Below are 19,328 nucleotides of genomic sequence, written 5' to 3'. Positions count from 1 at the left end.
TGCTGAGCAGCATCTCTGGGCTCTGCCCCATAGATACCAGTAGTACCTCCCCAGTTATGATAGCCAAAAATGTCTCCAGATATTGCCTAATAAAAACCTCCCCCGTTGAGTACCACTGATCTGGTGCAATCCCAGTTCCACATTTAGCAGATAGGAAACTGAGTCCCGCCGAGGGAGATAACCTTCTCAGAGCTACAGCTACTCAGCTAGTACAGGAGTTGAAACAAGAACCCAAGATCCTCACGGTTCACATACTCAGGGCCAGAGAGCTGCTCTCCTGAGCTTTGCAGATTGCTCTGTTGGCTTTTGTTTCTATTTTTGTTTTAGTTCCAGCTCCATGTCTGACCCCTCTAACTCCTGCTTCCACTTTATAGTCCCTTTTCTTTCATTTTGCTTTTCTTATTGCATCACTGAAATAAATTCTTCGCTAGAAGACAGAGAGGTGCAGAAAGAAGAAAACAAAAAGCACAGTGCCGCACCAAGATAACCACTGTTCACATTCCAGTGTGTTTATGTTCCAACATATTAATTTTCCACGTATACATACGTGTGTGTGTGTGTGTGTGTGTGTGTGTGTTTTACTTTGTTTAGTTGGAAGCTGAGAAGAATGATTACCTCTGTGGGGTCTGAGGGAGACCGGGACAGACAGGGGTTAGGAATCTTCTACTTTTACTCTGCACTCTCAATTATTGTTTGAATTTAGTGCAGTAAGCCTTTATTGCTTTTTTTTTTTTTTCCTTTAAGAGGAAATACTCCCACGCTGAACAAATGTTCACGCTCCCTGATGCATGGGAAGTTAAAGCAAAAGCCCACCCTCTACCACCCACCTCAGACTGTCACTCCATATTCCACCTATACTTGATCCAGGGTTATTTTGCTCCTCACCCTGAGAAAAGATGCCCCCAGTTACGCAGAACACGAATTCTGTCCCCACACCCAGGCACCATCAGGTGGCTCCCCTCCGCCTGACTGTATGAGTGGTTCCTCCAGCCCAAACCCAGAACACAGTGTTTTTCTCAACTGGAGACGAGCCAGGATTTGTGGGAAGGAGGCATCTTGACTCCCAGTAATACCTTTCCTTTCCGTGGCTTTACAGTTTTTAAATATATTTACATCCTTTCAGACCTGTCATAATCTGGGAAACACACCTGTTAGGTTCATCAGATTCCTGGCAAAAATGGTCTGTCAGTAAGAGTCTTTGGTTCTTCAGACATGACTGAGACCCCCCAACAGGCCAGGCAGCGTGTGGGACTCCGGGGCTCACCGATCACTGGACACCATCACTTCCTGGACGGCACTGTTCACCGTCTACACCCTCTGCCTTTCAATATGGAGGGCTAGCCCTCTGCGGGGTGGGCAGGATGATCTCAGGGCCTTTAACTATTGACTTACTAAAAAAACAGGAAATAAATTCAGCCCTCCTGTTTATTAACACAGCGCTCAACAGTGACAGCTGTCTAGAGTTGATCAAATAAATACGTGCTAGTTGAAGTGTTTGCTCAAATTTTACTAATGAAAGTGTGTGGTCAAATAAGTTTGGAGAGTGACCAGCCTATTTCAGAACAACTGAGTGAAAAGTGGCATCAAACAAGCACTGATCTGTGGAACACAGAGGAGGGGTGGGGGTGATAGGAAAGATTTCCCAGGTGAGGGTCCCTATTGCATCCTCAGCCCCAAATACAGAGCTCATTAATTATAGTCTCAATGAATGGGGGCAGGAACATGTCATCTCTGTCCTAGATGATGAGTAGAGACATGCCTGTTGGTCCTCTAAAATCTTCAAGATACCGCTATTCAATGGGCAACAGAGGCGGTCAGTCACCTTCGTCCAAAGCCACCTCTGTCCTTGGAATATGCTATGCTGATGTCATTAACCTTGCCGGTAGTTGCCACAAAATCAGGGCCTTGGTTACTCACTTCTGTATTGATGACTTTTCTATGACGAGACCCCAGTGGACAGAATGCCTAGAAGCTGAGGGTTCAGGGGTCGTTTGGTACAGTTTGCTCTACTAAGTGTTACAGATCTTCAAACACCCAGGAGGTAGTGTAATGGTCTCGTTAAAATCACTCAAACTCCTAAAATATCCTGATGTCTGAGCCCCATCCCACTCCAAGGAAAACAAAATTTTCGCCAGTGGGGCCCTGGCTGAAATGCCTAAAAGCTCCACACTTGACTGTAATGTGCAGCCGGGGTGGAGAACCCCTGTTCTAGAAGGCGTCTTCTTAACTAGTATTGCCAAAGCTTCGTCGTTGACGTGTTGTCGGCACAGTTCTTGCCATATCTGCAGACCACTGGTCCTATTGGTATTTAAAGTAACTTTTTACCTTAAACTTATTTTAAAAGGAAACTTCATATCACTTCCATTTAAAACACAATATTCTCTTGCTGTCATTAGAAAGCAACCAGAATAATAAATTCCATGAAAACAAAACACGATGATATAATTCCAGTTGCTGTGTGCCTAGGCCCTGAGCTTGAGGCCTGCACTCTCTCTCTGTCTGTTAAAAACAGAGATCAGCAAATGTTACAGAAGTAGTAAGACATGCTGGTTCCAAGTGGAGACTTTCTCATTAAACTTGTGAGAAAGATTACTAGGAAACTGAAAAGGAAAAAATGTTCTCGCTGTGACTCACTATTATGAAATTCCATTGCACTGTACCCGCATTTCCCACCCTTTGGAAAATGCCCACCTTAGTTGACATAGACATGCATTTGAGGGAAGGAAAAGCTACTATCGAGGTCAGTTTCTTGGCTGTAGATCTTTCCTAGTTGACCAGACATGATTCTGATCCAGAATAATAATTCATTTTCCCCTTGACAATTCGGGGGGTGGAGGTGAGACATAGTAAGTAATATATAGCGTTATTCAAGTGAGGCACAGATCGGTGGGGAAAGACAGACAGACACACACACACACACACACACACACACACACACACACACACACACACACACACACACACACACACGCGCGAAATTAAAGTACTGATTTATTGAGCCAGGGCTACAGAGAGCTCCTGGAAGTGAGGGGCCCACGGAGCAGGACCAGATGGAGCATGCCTCGGTGAACTTTCCACTGCACCTGGAGTCCCCACTGAGGGGCTGGAAGCTGCAGCTCGTACCCTGTGTGCAAAGGAGGGTCGTGGTGGATGTGGGAAGCCTCATTTCACGGCTGTTCCACACGCCCTGTATCCTTGGGGCTTAACATCAGTACGCAGGAAACACTGACATCTATGTGCGTCCATATAAGGGAATGTTTAGACCGCTGGGCTCTCTGGTCAGGCCCTGTCCCCCGCCACCCCCTTCCTGCGGGAAAGCCAGGGTGGGGATTCCTGTGGGGTGCCCCACCTCTAGTTTTCCAGCTCATTTCTCCACACTCACTCGACGAAGACAAGAAAAAAAAAAGAAGTGTTAGTGTTATTGTCTTTGTTGCCTCAAGACTCAGAATGTTATTTAAGAAAATACTGTTTTTGAGAATGGTTTCATGATTCCCCTTAGGAAATCAGCTAAAACTGGTATGTAGTCATTCACCCAGAAACAGAGCCTAAAGGTAGAGTCTAATGCTGTTTTACAGGAATCTGACACGCGTAGGATCACACCGACCCTGTTTTTTTAAATATGTATCCTGAATCTATCTGTTAACCAAGAGAAGTCAGATGCCCAGTTAGCCCCCTAGAGTGAGTGAGTTGGGAACATGAAGTTTTGTGGTATTTCATGGAAATCCCTAATAGTTCATCAGTTTTAAATTAAGTAAGATAGAAAAGGAAAATTTTAAGACTGAAAGCAATACAAAAATAAAATACTCATTCCTTGAATTTTTACGTGGGTTCCTTACAATACAGTATTTTTGCATCCTGACTTCAAAAATCTCTTCATTTTTACCTGCTCTGTTGACAGAGAGCAATTTTAGCTCTTACTAATCCTCTAACGACTAGTACTCTCAGAATCGTAATATGTTAGGGGTTGTCCTAAGCCATAGTAATAGTAAATGGCACTTGGTAAGTGTAGCAATTGTCACTCATTAGCTTCTCCCAGGGAGGACCCTGTACTGAAGCAGGAACACACAGAGGTTCCCAAAGGAGGGAATCACTGGAATACTTTTTTGGTAGAGAAATTGCTTCGTCTTCACACTTTAGAAAACTCATCGTGGTTGGATCCTAGATCCCCCAAAAAAGGCTATGAAAGAAACAGCTTAAGAGCAACCAGGAAATGTTAGTATTATATGATATCAAGAACTTTTTAATATAGGTGATCATAACATTGAGGTTACGTAGGAGGATGTCCTTGTTTTCAGGAATTGCATGCTGAAGTATTTAAGGCTGAGTGATGCAATGGCTTCAACTTACTTTCAGATGATTCAGTAAATCAGAGAGAGTCAAAGCAGATATGGCAAAATGTTCACTGGGACTCTACATCAAGAGTACTGTTCTTTCAAATATTTTGTACGTCTAACATTTTTCATCACACAAACTTGAGGGGTGTGTGAAGGAAACTGAATCATGGAATCTGGAAAGCTAAGATGAAAAAGGGTCACATGATGTATAAAGAGGAAGAAAAGTTATGAGGGCTTTTGTTTTTTTTCAGCTACTTGCGCTAGTTGGTGGGATTTACTCTTGGTAACATATGCCCCAGAGCTACTTCTGACCTCATTTTTTTTTTTTTTTTTTTTTTTTTTTGCGGTACGCGGGCCTCTCACTGTTGTGGCCTCTCCCGTTGCGGAGCACAGGCTCCGGACACGCAGGCTCAGCGGCTATGGCTCATGGGCCCAGCCGCTCCGCGGCATGTGGGATCTTCCCGGACCGGGGCACGAACCCGTGTCCCCTGCATCAGCAGGTGGACTCTCAACCAGTGCACCACCAGGGAAGCCCTGACCTCATTTTTGTAATTTATAGAGGCATCTGCTAGTGCTGAACTCAGCCACGACTCTCATGCTGCCCATCTGTTTTATTTGTGAGCAGGAAATAGCAGTTCAAGATCACAGAAAACCAAAGCTGGGGAAGCTGGCCAGCCCAAATTAGAAGGAGGCCACTCGGGTTTCTGAGCACTGCTGGGAGAGCACGCAGGACACCACTGTCGGCTGCCCTCCTCCCAGGGGCCCGTGGTAGGGAGACTTTCCCTCTGCTTCTAGGTCTTTGAGAGAAAAGAAAACAGTAATGCCTTCTCCCTGTGCTCAACTTAAGAGACATGTTTCCATCGAGCTTCTCTGAGGGTCACTGCCTTTCCATTCTTGCTCTGGGTGGAATTTACTAGTAGGTAAAGCATTAGGGGATAAAAGACAGCTGATTTGCCCATGTAGCAGCAAAAAGGATCTTCATACCATTGTGAATCAGATCATGCAACTCTCCAGCTTAAAACTGACAGGTGGCTTCTCAGTGTACTTAAAAATCTTTTCTTTTAATTTATTTCATTCAAGTATAGTTGATGTATAATGTTTTGTTAATTTCTGCTGTCATTGTACTTAAAATTCTAACTCCCAGCTTTGGCCTGTGAGGCCCAGATTATTCAGCTGTACCTTCTCCTCCGACTTCATCTCTTATTAGCACTCTCTCCCTGGCTGCACGGTCCAACCACATCAAGCACACGGCCGACTTTGAAGGTCAGGCTAGAGATAAGGAATCCGCGGTACCCTGAAGATCTGCACCAGGACCAAGGCTGAATCTTACTATCCTTGGCTTCTACCCTATTGCTTGCTCACATTTACCCCCTTGGCATTATAATTCAAGGGGCACCAAGAGCACCCCCAAAACAAAAGCATCTCTTCTGCTTTCTATCACAGTACATGAAATTCTCCTATTAGAGACTTAATTTGTTGATTTGAAATATTATCTGATCTTTAGAAGCCCCGCTAAAATACAAAGTCTGCTGAGACTGTTTGGGAGAAAGATAATGCTGTGCAAGCCAGTTCATTGGTGGGTATTCATTTATCAAATAATTGTGTTTTTTTAAATTTTTATTTATTTTATTTATTTATATTTGGCTGCATTGGGTCTTCATTGCTGCGTGCGGGCTTTCTCTAGTTGTGGCGAGTGGGAAGCTACTCTCCATTGTGGTGCACGGTCTTCTCATTGCGGTGGCTTCTCATTGCGGAGCACGGGCTCTAGGCGCGCGGGCTTCAGTAGTTATGGCTCACGGGCTCAGTAGTTGTGGCTCACGGACTCTAGAGCGCAGGCTCAGTAGTTGTGGTGCAAGGGCTTAGTTGCTCCGCGGCACGTGGGATCCTCCCGGACCAGGGCTGGAACCCATGTCCCCTGCAGTAGCAGGCGGATTCTTAACCACTGCACCACCAGGGAAGTCCGTCAAATAGTTTTGAGGAGTAGGAAGATCACTCAGGAAAAGGTGTGGGGGAACTAAAAGACCTCCAGGCAAAAACAAAAACAAACCAAAGGAGAACACGGAAGTAGAAACTCTGTACTGTGCTTGGTGAGATGTTGATAGTATACACTAAGTGATAGAAATAGATTACAGAAGAATAATATTTTATATTCCATTCTTATTTAAAATATATGCTTAAATGTTTTATGCATGGAAGAACCTGGCAGGATAAACCCCAAAAGGTTATCAGTGGTGACCCCTGGATGATGGGGTTATACATTTTTCCTTTTATAAACAAAAATGTATCTGCATCTTCTATTTTTTCAAAAATAGCCAGAAAGAAAGGGGCTAGAGTGACAGTTTTAAAAATATATCTAACACATTGCACAGTGACTGTATTTAACAGCACTGTATTATATACTTGAAAGATGCTAGGAGAGTAAATCTTAAATGTTCTCACCGCAACGATAAGAACAAAGATGGCAGTTGTGTGAGGTGAAGAATGTATCAACTAACCTATCGCGGCAGTCATTTAGCAGTATGTACGGGTATCAATCATCACATCATACACCTTAAACTTAGGCAATATTATATGTCAATGATCTCAGTATATCTGGGAAAAAAAGCTGTGTCCACTAAATTAATAGTTTTTCAAAGGATAGTCTTTTCCTAGAGGGTGAATTAAATATTGGGTGCATTTCCAGAAGAAAATGACAAATGTCAAGTCAAATAACACATGTAAAGTGATTAAAATGTTAGATTAAAATGTTGTTGTTGTTGATGGACCTTAGAAGCAGCCACTGCCTCTTGGTCATGGTTGGTACGTGAGATGACCCCGGGGCCATCATTAGCACATATGTTGCCTTCAGGCAAATCATCCTTTCTCAAGATCTTCCACCTCCTTCTTTTGATTATTTTCATAATATATTGATGTTTTTATGGAACAAAATACATCTGCTGGAAAATCATTATAAACAATCGATCTCTGATGTCTACGATATGTTTGGCACCCCCTAGGATGGGATACCCTTGAACAATACACTGTCTGCATAAACCATTCACAGCAGCCCTGGGTGATACTTTTTTGTCATCTCTGCTAGAGATTTCCCCCCCCCCCAAAAATAAATCCTTATCTCCCCCCAAAAAATAAATCCTTATCTCCCAAAAAAGAAGAGTGGTCTGAGACCCCTGGAGACTGCTTCGTTGTCCTGACATTCTGGCACTGGAGTTTGTCCTACTTTGGTATCTGGGAGGCAACTAAAGTACCCACTTCCTCTTGGTCAGATGTACAGTCCATATAGCAAGGCAATATGGCAAGACATAGGACGCTAACGAGGTATTATTAACCAGTCAGCTGTTTCCGTTTCAGGGCAGTAAGATGGAAGGAAGACTGTGGGTCTTTGTTCCAATTAAAACTCAGACTTAATTCCATGTTTTTCCCAGTCCATGAATTTGCTAATTTCACATTCCAGTGATTTGCAATGAACATAGTTCCCTGGGGCCTTTGCTGTTGCATTGGCCGTATGGCAGGCCCAGCCTCTCCCTCCCAACACCCAGCATTTGAGGTGTGCAGTCCAGTGGTTCTGAAGAGGTGTTCTGGGTGGCACAGTCCGCTGGGCTTCATGACGAGTAAGGGGAACTCAGATGATGAGGACATCTTCCACCCAGCAGGTTCTAACTGGTCACTTAGAGTTTTTAAATCAGCATTCCCAACTTGAGACTTGGTACAGGCACACGGAAGTCCTCGTGCTTTTGTCCCTCTCAAGAAAGACCTATGTCCATTCAGCAGAGCAGGATGAAAGAACAGGGTAAGGTTGGTTTTAGAAAAGATGATTGTCCTATAGCCCCAGTGCAGGTCAGCCAGACCTAGATCAGCAAGAGAATTCTGAGAGGTCTCAGCTACAGCTTATCACACGTTTCTTTATTAGATAAGTATTACCGTATACCCTGCCTATATCCAAAAGAATATGCAGTGCCTCATACTTAAAGAAATTGTTTTGCTGAGTCTAGGGACGATGACACAGAATAAGACCAAAAAGGCATGAAGAGGCAGAGGGGAAGGCCAGGGTGTGTTACATCAGGCTCTCTCAGCCCAATTTCAGGTCGATTCCCAGGTACTCTCCTGGAAAGGGTATATCTTTGGACTCAGAAATCCTGGATTCAGGTCTTACCTCCGTGCTTGACAGCTATGAGCCTCTGGGGAAATGATTGAATCCCTGAGCCTTAGTTTCTATAGCCCCAAAATGCTGGGGCTAGGTCCCTACTTCCCAGAGCCTTTGTGTGAAATGAGGTTACCAGAGACCCCTCCCTCCTCTTCCCACAGCCCAGCAAGGATGCTTTGACTCGCCTTCCCTGGAAGTCGCCTAAAGCTGAGGGGTCTGACTGCCTACAGCCCCGTCAGCCCACCCCTCCGTTACTCGCCCGCTGAGCAAATGATTTCCTGCTCTCTACACACCAGCCATCTCATCTCCGATCTTATCTTCCCTCTGTCTGTGATTGCACATTTCCTGCCCATCCTCCCAGGCCCATCTCAGGGCCATCAGTACCTCATTCCCCCCAGTTCTCATGTTCAGCACACATTTTATCGAATGCCTGTTCTCTGCAAGACACCTGGTGTTATTTCTCCCTCCTACAAGTCTGTAGAGCCCTTGGTTGCAGACTTCTTTTGCGCCTAGCGATTCTGTTTATTTCCCAGTCACAGGTATCTTTAACCTCTTCCCCTGCTATATTATAAACTTCATTAAAAACTAGTTTTTCCAGTCTTATCTGTCATCATGTTTCCTGCAGCATCCAGGCCCCACTCCAGTCAGAAAACAGTAAGCACTCAGTGGATGTTTGGTGAGCTGAGGGAAGGAAGGAAGAGGGAGCATCAAGTGCATAGGGGTAGCATTCTGCCTCACACCTGGCTGGAAAGGTGGCCTGCCACCCCCGTTCAGGTGTGTATGGGTAGACATGGACGTGCCCAGAATTTATCAGTCTCCCCTTCATCTCAGGTACCACTTTGCACCTTGTCTTTCTTTGGTCTCATAGAGTCAGAGGAATTGAAATATCTGGAAAGGTCTGGTCACCTGGAGAAGCACCTACTCACATCTACCCTCGCACTTGTGTATTCCTTTTTCCTGGAGTCAGTTTCCATCCTCGTGCTGACGATCCCCAAGTTCAGATCTACTCTGTGGACCCTGTGGGGCCCTAGGCCTTATGTCTCGTTGCCTTTTAGACATCTTCTCTTGAATGTCCACAGAAATTCACCTTGCCAGGATCTGATCTCAGCTTCCTCCTGCCTGCAAACTCACTGTGTCTTCTGACCCTGTGAACAGCTCAGCATGGGTGTCCTTTCCCTCCCTCTGCTGTCATATCCAGTCTGTAGTTGGGTCTTTGATATCTGCTCCCAGCTCTCTGTCTCCTTTGCCACTGCTTCAGGCCCTGCGAACTCTCGCTTGGCCTATTCCAACACCCCTTTTGCCCTCCCCAGTGCTTTCTCTCTTGTAGCCAAAAGGTGAAACTGCAGATGTGATCATGCCACTTCCCTGATTAAAACCATCAGGATAGAGTCCAAACACCTGCGCAAGGCTTACAAGATCCTGCTGTTGCCTCCTGTTCACGCCTCCTTCCTCACCTCATGCCACCTTCCCCCAGCACTGAAAGCTTCAGTCTTATTCAGCTGTCACCCACTCACCCACTGTGGTCCCTCCTGCTTTGGGGCCTTTGACAGGTGCTGTTCACCCTCACCTGTCCAACACTTAGCCCTTGTTCAGGTCTCAGCTTAGCATTTCCTTCTCCAGAAAGTCTTCCCTATCATTCTCCCCAGAAGTCTGGAATGATTACCCCTATTATATATTCCTGTAGTACCCCAATTGTAGCACTTAACTAGAACTACCCATTTTACCTGTTTTCCTCCTCATCTTGGTAAGGACCATGCATTAGGTCTGCCTCACTTACTGCTGTATCTCCAGCACCTTGCAGAGAGACTTGGTATGACAGATGCGTACTATTTGCTGAATGAATAAATGAACGGTTTAATTTCTGCTCAGGCTATATCCTAGTCAGAATGAAAGTGTTGAGAATTTGGGACGTCCTTGTTTGGTCTCTACATAGTATTATACCCATGTTCTCTATATTCCTCTTATTGGCCTTTCATAGCAGGTAAAATGCAGGTCCTGAGTATGGCTAGTCCCTCCGAAAAGACTCTTGATCAGTGTTTGCATGGGATGAAGCACCCTGGGCTGGGGCTGGATTAGAGAGCTCAACCGGCTTGGTGAGGGACCTGAATGAATAAGGGCTCTGATCAGTTTTTTAAAAGAAAACTACTGTAGACTGAAGGGTCTTGGAAGAGTCCTAGAAGGTGAATCTCGAATGGGGCTTTGCAGGATGGACAAGAATGATGTGGTTTGGGAGGGTTGAGGAAGAAGGAATTTATAGGGATAGGTTGACCACATGAGTGGTCTGGTTATTTACCTTGCAATCACACCAGTAGAACTTCAAAAATTAGTTGCTTGTGAAGAAATTGTCTACACAAATTCAGGATAGAAATTACCTCTGGAGTTTGGGGAGCAGAGGTTTCAGTAATTGCCTGTTTTTCAGCTAGAAGATGGCACAAGACTCTTTTCTTTCTTCTTCAAACTGCATATGTATGTCACAATTTTTAAGTTTAAAGAATGTTAGTTGATAAGACCAAAAGCCTAGTAAATAAAGCAACAAATGATGTGATCCTATCAGACAGGAGTGAGGCTAAAACATTTCGCATGTAGTGAGATTTTAAAGTAATTTCCTCCTGTCTCTATTTTTAATAAGTGAATGTGTTTTTCATAAAGTGTGTATATATAATGGGGGCGGGGGGTATATTTCAAGCTTCCCAAGGCTTTGGCTGCATAGGCGACTATGGGAAAGCAGTGGGTGTGGAAGTGAGGTGGCCCTGGGTCTCGGTGTCAGCCCTGCTGCTTCCTTATCACTTTGTGGACCTGGTTGGGACACTCCATCTCCCCAAGAGTCTCAGCGTCCTCACAGGTAGGATGGGAATTGTAAGACTTATGTCACAGGGTGCTCAGAGCTGTGAAGCAGGTAACGGGTACAAAGCACCTGGCACAGAGTCTAGGGGAGGGACCCTTACCGACCATTTAATCCAGCCTCTTCATTTTTAAACTGTTCGTAATTGCACACAATAAATCAAATAGTACAGATGAGCTTATGGTGAAAAAGATCATTCTTGCCTCCGCTGGGCATCTCCCTGCCTGCATCTCAATCCCCAGGGAAACCTGCTTTAATCCTTTCTGTTTCTAGTTCTTTTAGTTGTTATCTCCATAACGCTTCGTAATATGAGGCTAACCTCTATTTCTTCATGAGCAACTTTAAACAATACTTATTTTCTCCCTAGTTGGAAAGATAAGACTTTTAGCTCATTTACATCTGTTCCCTCTCTTCCTCTCAGTATTTGATCATGTTACATTCTATTACTTCTGTTGTTTTCCCTTGTAATCAGAGATAATCTACTTACACCTCTGTTGCTTCTTTCAGTAACATTATTTAGTATTTTGACTCGAAATTAACAGTCCTAGTTTCCACTCCTAGACTTTTACCTCCGACCTCCTGTCAGCTACCCTTTTACCTTTATACTGGCACAGCTGTATTTTTTTGTAACATTTGTATTTTGTTCTGCATCTGTGATTTGTTCCTTAAGTGTAGCCTAAAAAAAAAAAGAGAGAAAAGACAACAGTATTTTTCATGTTATTAATCCTATGCAAATATTGTTCCTTGCTGGGCCAAGTGTCATGACCAAGGATTTTGTTTCCTTCCCTCTGATTCCAGCATCAAGACCCCAAAAGCTCCTTACTTTAAAGTTAAGAAGAATTACTTTCAGATTTTTTTCCCAGATTAATTTTTTGAAGTAATATATATATTTAATGTAGAAAATGTAGTAAATACATACGAGTAGGAAAAAACAGGAAGGAAGAGGGAGAGGAATAGAAAATGAAAAGACACCTGAAAATCCAACTTTATGGAGCATTTACTAGAAATACTTCACATAGTGTTCATACAGGGCAATCAGTACATTGAAGAGAAAATACTTCCTTTATTGATAAGGGGAAACATCTATGCCTACATAAGCAAACCGAAAATAGGAAGGATTCTGTCCTAAGTCAAAATTCCCTTATGTGCCACAGACTTTCAACTTTTATTCCACATACTTATTGAGCATTTGCTATCTGCCAGGCACTGTGCTTACTCTTGCGAGTAAAATATGGTCAAAAATAATCATTGTCCCTGCCTTCCTGAAGGTTACATTCCAGTAGGGAGAGGTAGATATTAATCAAATAGTCACATGTGGGCATGTATAATACAAATTGAGTTCAGATGCTGAAAGGAAAAGAGCTTGGTTCTTTGAGGACATATAACAAAGGAACCGCATGGACAGGGAGGTATTGCAGTGGTCCAGGAAGTTTCCCTGGAAGGAATGATGCTTGAATTGAGATCTGAAAGAAGAGTGGGAGGACTTCCCTGGTGGTGCAGTGGTTAAGAATCCGCCTGCTAATGCAGGGGACATGGGTTCAAGCCCTGGTCCAGGAAGATCCCACATGCCATGGAGCAACTAAGCCCGTGCGCCACAACTACTGAAGCCCGCGTGCCACAATTACTGAAGCCTGTGCGCCTAAAGCCCGTGCTCCGCAACAAGAGAAGCCACTGCAATGAGAAGACCGCACACCACAATAAAGAGCAGCCCCCGCTCTCCGCAACTAGAGAAAAGCCCACGTGCAGCAACGAAGACTCAATGCAGCCAAAAATAAATAAATTAATTAAAAAAAAAAAGTGGGAATTTACTAAGCAGAGGAGGCGGGGTGGGAGAGATAGGTTAGGGAGCATTCCAGAGAGAAGGCAGAAATTCCGTGATGAATATGCAGACGGTGAATTCAAGTAACAGAAAGCTGTTGTGGCTGGAGCAGAAAGAGCTGACAGGGAGTGGGGAAGAAACCCGCTCTAGGTGGCCTTCACAGTCTAGGGGCTGGGTGGGTTCCTAGCAGAGTGGAAGGCCAGATGCCATCCTTTAGGATAGAGGTTGGATGAGAAGGTGGTGTGCATTAGCCTGAGTGCCCACAGAGAAGTCTGTTCAGATCCCTGACACAGGCTTTTGTGTGCTCTGAACTGGACATTTTTATCAGCCGCCATGGCCTCAGCTCATGAATGCCAAACAAGCACCTTCCACAAAAGGCGTTGCAGGGTATGTAAACACCTCATCATGCAAATGGCCACATAGCTCATCCTTGGGGACCTTCCAGGCAAATGCTTTCCCACCTCTATGAGGAAACCACATCCTTCTCTTTCTTCACCTTCAGTAACAAATGGCATTACAAGGTAGAGAATACACAGGAAGCATGCCAACAGGAAGCACCCCCAAAGAACCTCTGGTCCTGCAGGTTGCAAACTCTAGTGGGAGGCGCAGGGTGCAGAGGGGGGCTAAATGGAACACTCCTGTCTCCCCCAAGGAAATCTGAAGTGGAAGCTCATCATGTAAACTGAATAAAGCAACAACATTGGTCTTGTTGTAGGGGGCCCAGAACCTTCTTCCCCTTTCTCCATCCCCTAAGGTGGCTTCTAAGGTCAGTTTTATTAACAAAATAGAAAGTTGATATTCATGCAAGGGGGCAACTTTCCTAGTAAGAAGACGTTTCTAGGTGCAACTGAAAATTTTGGAAGAAAAGTAAACAAGAAAGATAAGAAAACTTGGCAGTAGGGCTATGTGTACCAATCCTCTTCTTGGAATACTTGCGTAATTCCTCATTGCACTTAAATTCCAGACTTCCTACCATACTACAAGACCTCGCATGATCTGGCCCCTCCCTTCTGTTAGGAACTAAGACTGTACTATGACTACCTGCGTCACTATACTCCAGCTTACTCTCTGCCTCAGCACCATTGCACTCACCTCCTATCTGCATGGTTGGCTCCTTCTTTATTCCGTTCTCTACTTAAATATCTACCCCCTCAAAAGGGTTTCCCCTAACCACGCTCTCTGAAGTAGTCCCTTCCCCACTCCCAGTCACTCTAGCCTGGTACCCTATTGTGTCTTACCGCTATCTGAAATTTTCTGGTGTGTTTTACTTGTTTTTATCTCTCTCAACTACAATGTAATTTACGTGAGTACAGCGATCTCGTTCAACATTATATCTGCAAAGCCTAGAACAATGCCTGGTACTCAGTAAATGTTTGTTGGATGAATGGATGTAATAGTATTCTCATATATGGAGGATAGTCATGTGGATAAAAAAATTCATTTATTCATCTAAGAAACGTGAGATAACACATATTCATTCATTAATAAATAATTATTGAGAGACTATCATGTCCTAGGCACTGGGGATAAAAGGTAAAAATAGAGGCGGCATCCCTACCCTTAAGGAGCTCATAGTGTTGTGGTCAATGTGGAGAAATGTGGAGAGGATCCAAGACATGAGGACTTACTGGTCATGGGACGTGAGGAAGAGAGACGAAAAATGAACCCCGGGTTTTAGACTTGGGCAGGTGAGGAGATTATTGTGCCATTCTGGGAGCAAAGGAACCTCAGATAAGAAGGGGAGAAGAAGGTCAGCTTTAGAAATGTGGAGCTGTGGAATATCCAGTGGAAATATCCAGTAAGGAGGTAGATATCCAAGTCTTGAGCTTGAAAGAGAAGCCTGGCTGGAAATACAGAGCTGGTGAATCAAAGGCAGGGCTTGTAGACATGGGAGTAGGTGAGACAAAGTAGGTAAAATGAAGTGAGGAGAAAAAAAGAAAGAGGGACCTTGGAGAAAACCAACATTCAAAGGGTGGTTAGAAGCCAAACCTGCAAAAGAATCTAAAAAGGAGAAATCAAAATAATGGAAACCACAGAACTCATTGTCATAGTAACCAAGGGAAGACAGTGCCTGATACATTAGAGATGCCATAGTACGAGGACTGAAAGGTATCCATTGAACTTGGTGACAGAGCAGCCTTCAGTAATCTTTTCCATAGCCATTGCCATGGCGTGTTATAGCTGGGCGTGATATTTTTGTTTGCTGTGAAGGGAAGTGAAGACTGGGAAATGGAGAGAGAGGTAGAAAGCTCTTGTAAGGTGCTCGGCCCTGAAAGGAGGAGAAAGATGGAAGGGTAGCTGAAGAATCTGGCTAGAAAAACACATTCAGTAATACTCTAAAGAGCAGAACAAGGATCTTGAATGGAAACTACTGGGAGGCTGCCTTGGTTTAAAACTTTGTAACCATTAGAATTGTTCAAAAATGGGTTGGGCTGCCTCCAGAAGTACTGAGCTCTTGATTACTAGAGGTATCGAAGAATAGCCTAAATGTTATAGTATATTAACAAAGAGTAAGGTGTTCAATCAGTAGTCTAGGCTTCCACCATAAGAAACTGGAGAAAGAAAAGCAAATTAAACCCAAAGCAATCAGAAGAATGGACATAATAAAGATAAGAACAGAAATCAGCAACACTGAAAGCAGAAACACTATAGGGAAATATAAATGAAACTAAAAGATGATTCTTTGGGAAAAAAAAATCGATAAAATTCATAAACCTCTAGCCAGACCAAGAAAAAAAAAGAGAAGAGACAAATTACCAGTATCAGTTATGAAATAGGGATATCACTATAGATCTCACAGACATCACAAGGATAATAAAGGCATACTACAAGCAACCCTAAGCCCATAAATTAAACTTAGATGAAAGGAATTAAGTCTTTGAGTCACAGAAAACCCCAAAACTCACTTAAAAAAAAATCGATAACTTGAACAGTACTATATGTGCTAAAGAAATTGTATACCTAGTTAAAAAAAAAAAAAAAAAAAGACTTCCAACAAAGAAAACTCCAGATACAGCTGGTTTCACTTGTGAATTCTACCAAAAATTTAAGGAAGAAATAATAACAATTCCAGAAAATAGAAATTCCAGAAAGTAGAATACCAAAAATTTAAGGAAGAAATAATAACAATTCCAGAAAATAGAAAAAATAGAACTCTTTCCAACTTATGAGGTCGGCATTTCCCCCTAATGCCAACACCGACGACACTTGAAAACTCCAAATCAGTGTCTCTAATGGATATAGAGTAAAAATCCCCAAAAAATTATTAGCAAATAAAATCCACCAATACATAAGAAGGATAATGCATCACAACCAAGTGAAGTTTACCCCAAGAATGCAAGGCTGGTTCATCATTCAAAAATCAATCCATATAGGGACTTCCCTGGTGGTGCAGTGATTAAGAATCCACCTGCCAATGCAGGGGACACAGGTTCGAGCCCTGGTCCGGGAAGATCCCACATGCCGCGGAGCAGCTAAGCCTGTGTGCCACACTACTGAGCCAGCGCACCACAACTACTGAAGCCCGCGTGCCTAGAGCCTGTGTTGCACAACAAGAGAAGCCACGGCAATGAGAATCCTGCACACCACAATGAAGAGTAGCCCCTGCTCGCCGCAACTAGAGCAAGCCCACGTGCAGCAATGAAGACCCAATGCAGCCAAAAATAAATTTAAAAAATTAAAAAAAAAATCAATCCATGTAATTCACCATGTTAATGAATGAAGAGTAGCCTGAATAATCAATAGGCAAGTTTTCAGATTATATGATGAATCAAAGGATCTAAGCTTAGACATAGCAGTAAAGACCAAGTTACTTAATTTACTGGTTTGGGGAGGAACAGATTAATTAAGAAAGTGAGGAAATTTCCCCTCTGGCTAAGAAACTGAGAATGACAGTCAGATCAAGCAGGTCTCTCTGGAGAGTTCAGTTGTCCTCCTTCTGTCATCCTGACTTCAAAGACTGAGGGAGTTTAGGGGTTTCTTTCTTGAGCAGCTGGCCTGCTAGATTTCCAGGATGGCCATGTTCTACCCATGCCTGGTTAAGGAAGCCAAGGGCCCTCACAATCCTGATTTTCTCAAGATTCTTTAGAAGCCAAGAGTATCAGAGTTGAATGAAGGCTGGATCTTACCTAATCCAGATCCCCACACAGTTTAAAGAAGAGAAACCAAGACCCGTGGAGGGTGGCTCGTGTAGGTCCCCTTCCCCGTCACTGAAATCCAGTGATCATGAGCTGGTCCTGGTACAGTAAGCCCATTTGACCATATCTTCCAGGCCTGTCCTCCCCCAAACTTTCTCCTCCAGGCTTTGTAGTACACGTTTGCTTTTAGCCTTTACTTTTATGCATAAAGAGTCCCCATCAAAACCTGTCTGGGTCCTAGTCCCTCTTCCCTCACCAGTTGGAGTCTGGGGTGGAGAAAAGCAACCAGACCCAGGCCTTCACACAGAGGCATCCTGTATTACTGGATTGGAGGATTGGTCTAGCTACCTGCTTTGAGCCCATAGGCCTCACAGCCAACCAGATGAACATAGTCTGGGTCCATCATCTCTATTTGATCCCACTGCCACTTTGAATTCTTTCAACAAATTCCTTATAAGATTGTAATGAAAATGTACTGCACACTCATTATGTCCAGGGTCTGTGCTATGAGGCTATACGTTCTCTCACTTCATCCTCACAGTAACCCATTAAAATAGGTACTGTTCTCATCCTCATTTTGCAGATAAATGAATAGGCTCAGAGAGGTTAAGCAACATGCATAAGATCCCACAGCTAGTTAAGTAGAAGTGTTAGGACTTGAACCCAGGTCTGGCTGACTCCAGTGTTCAAGCTTTTAGTAATGAAAATTCTTCCTGGTTTAAAGTAAAACTGGTTTTCTCTTTCTTTCCCTCCTTCTCTGTTTTCAGTCTCAGGAGGAAGTCTGTGATTTGCTCCATGCTGCACCCTTCCAAAACATCTTGCCTAGAGTCTACATCAAAGGTAAGAAACCACTGACAGCAGCTAAATGGCCGGTCTGAATTTGCACCTCATGCTCACTTAATCCCAATAAACTCAGATGTGCGGTCAGAAATGGAGAAGGTGAGAGCTTTGGACAGCTATTGGGCAGTCACAGAATTGGAAATAATGCTCCAGGCCTTGGTCCTTCTAGAACATCCCTAGTAAGTTGCTGTCTAGCTTGGTTGGTCTAAATCCTTCAAGTGATGGGGAACTCACCACCCTATGAGGTAGATGATTCCACTGTTGGGCACAGATAATAGAACATTTTCCTTGTAGTGAGTCCTGATCACACTTGCCAGAACCAGGGAAAACAGTTCTACACGCTCCATCCAAGTGTTGGAATACAAATACGTCACCAGGTCCTCTGAGAGCTCTTCCTTCCCCATTTCCCCCGGTGTGCCCTGAATCTCATTTTCTGCCTACTGTTCCTTTTGCAGAGGGGGAGCGTTTGGAGGTCCGGATGAAACGCCTGGAAGCCAAGTACGCGCCACTTCACCTGGTCCCTCTGATAGAGCGGCTGGGGACCCCTCAGGTACGATCCTCCTGTCACGGACTCGGAGAACCAAAAGGAACTTTAGAGGGAGAGAGAGCATTTGGTCCAACCTCCTCATTGTACAGATGGGGAAACTGAGGCCCAGAGAGAGAAACAGAAAGTCTAACAGCACACAGCCTGTTAGTGGCAAGGGCAGGTCTCGAATGAGTTTTGCTGACTCTCAGGCCTGCACCCAGTATCATCTATCCTGCCAAGAAAGAAGGAAGTCAGACAAGTATCTGTCACTCCCCGTTAGGTACGAAGAATTCTGCTGAGTTATCTCTCAGAATTAGAACCGCACGCCCTGTGAACCGGCAGTTCATCTCTGGGTATCTTTGCTAAAAAAAAACTCTTACAGGAACACAAGATGTTTACCACGGCATTGTTTGTTAAAGCAAAAAACTGGAAACAACCTAAATGTCAGTCAGTAGAGCGTTGACTAAATAAAATGTGGTAAAATCATTCAAATGATGAATACCTGCTACATAATAATGAAAAGAAAAAAATCAGATCTAGATGCATCAGTGTGGACAGACCATAAACACATGGTTAGGTGAATAAAGCAAGTTGCACTACAGGTCATGGAGTGTGATGCTATTTGTATTTTTTTTAAACACATATCAAAAAACCATATTAAGTAAAACTTTTCCTAGGAAATGAAAAACA

The 19,328-nt window shown here is 43.8% G+C and overlaps 1 protein-coding gene across 2 annotated transcripts in view; it reads left to right on the top strand.

Moving 5' to 3' along the window:
- Positions 1 to 19,328, top strand: part of CYFIP2 (cytoplasmic FMR1 interacting protein 2) — a 131,974-nt gene that overhangs the window by 100,095 nt on the left and 12,551 nt on the right. For both annotated transcript variants that reach the window (XM_060008452.1, XM_060008453.2), the window contains 2 exons: positions 18,040 to 18,112; positions 18,568 to 18,662. In XM_060008452.1, the coding sequence (XP_059864435.1) occupies positions 18,040 to 18,112; positions 18,568 to 18,662 (168 nt within the window). The remainder of the gene's footprint in view (positions 1 to 18,039; positions 18,113 to 18,567; positions 18,663 to 19,328) is intronic.

Source organism: Delphinus delphis, chromosome 3 (assembly GCF_949987515.2).
Source record: "Delphinus delphis chromosome 3, mDelDel1.2, whole genome shotgun sequence".
NCBI lineage: Eukaryota > Metazoa > Chordata > Mammalia > Artiodactyla > Delphinidae > Delphinus > Delphinus delphis.
The sequence above is the reverse complement of the archived record's forward strand: the minus strand, read 5'-3'. Positions and strand labels throughout refer to the sequence as shown.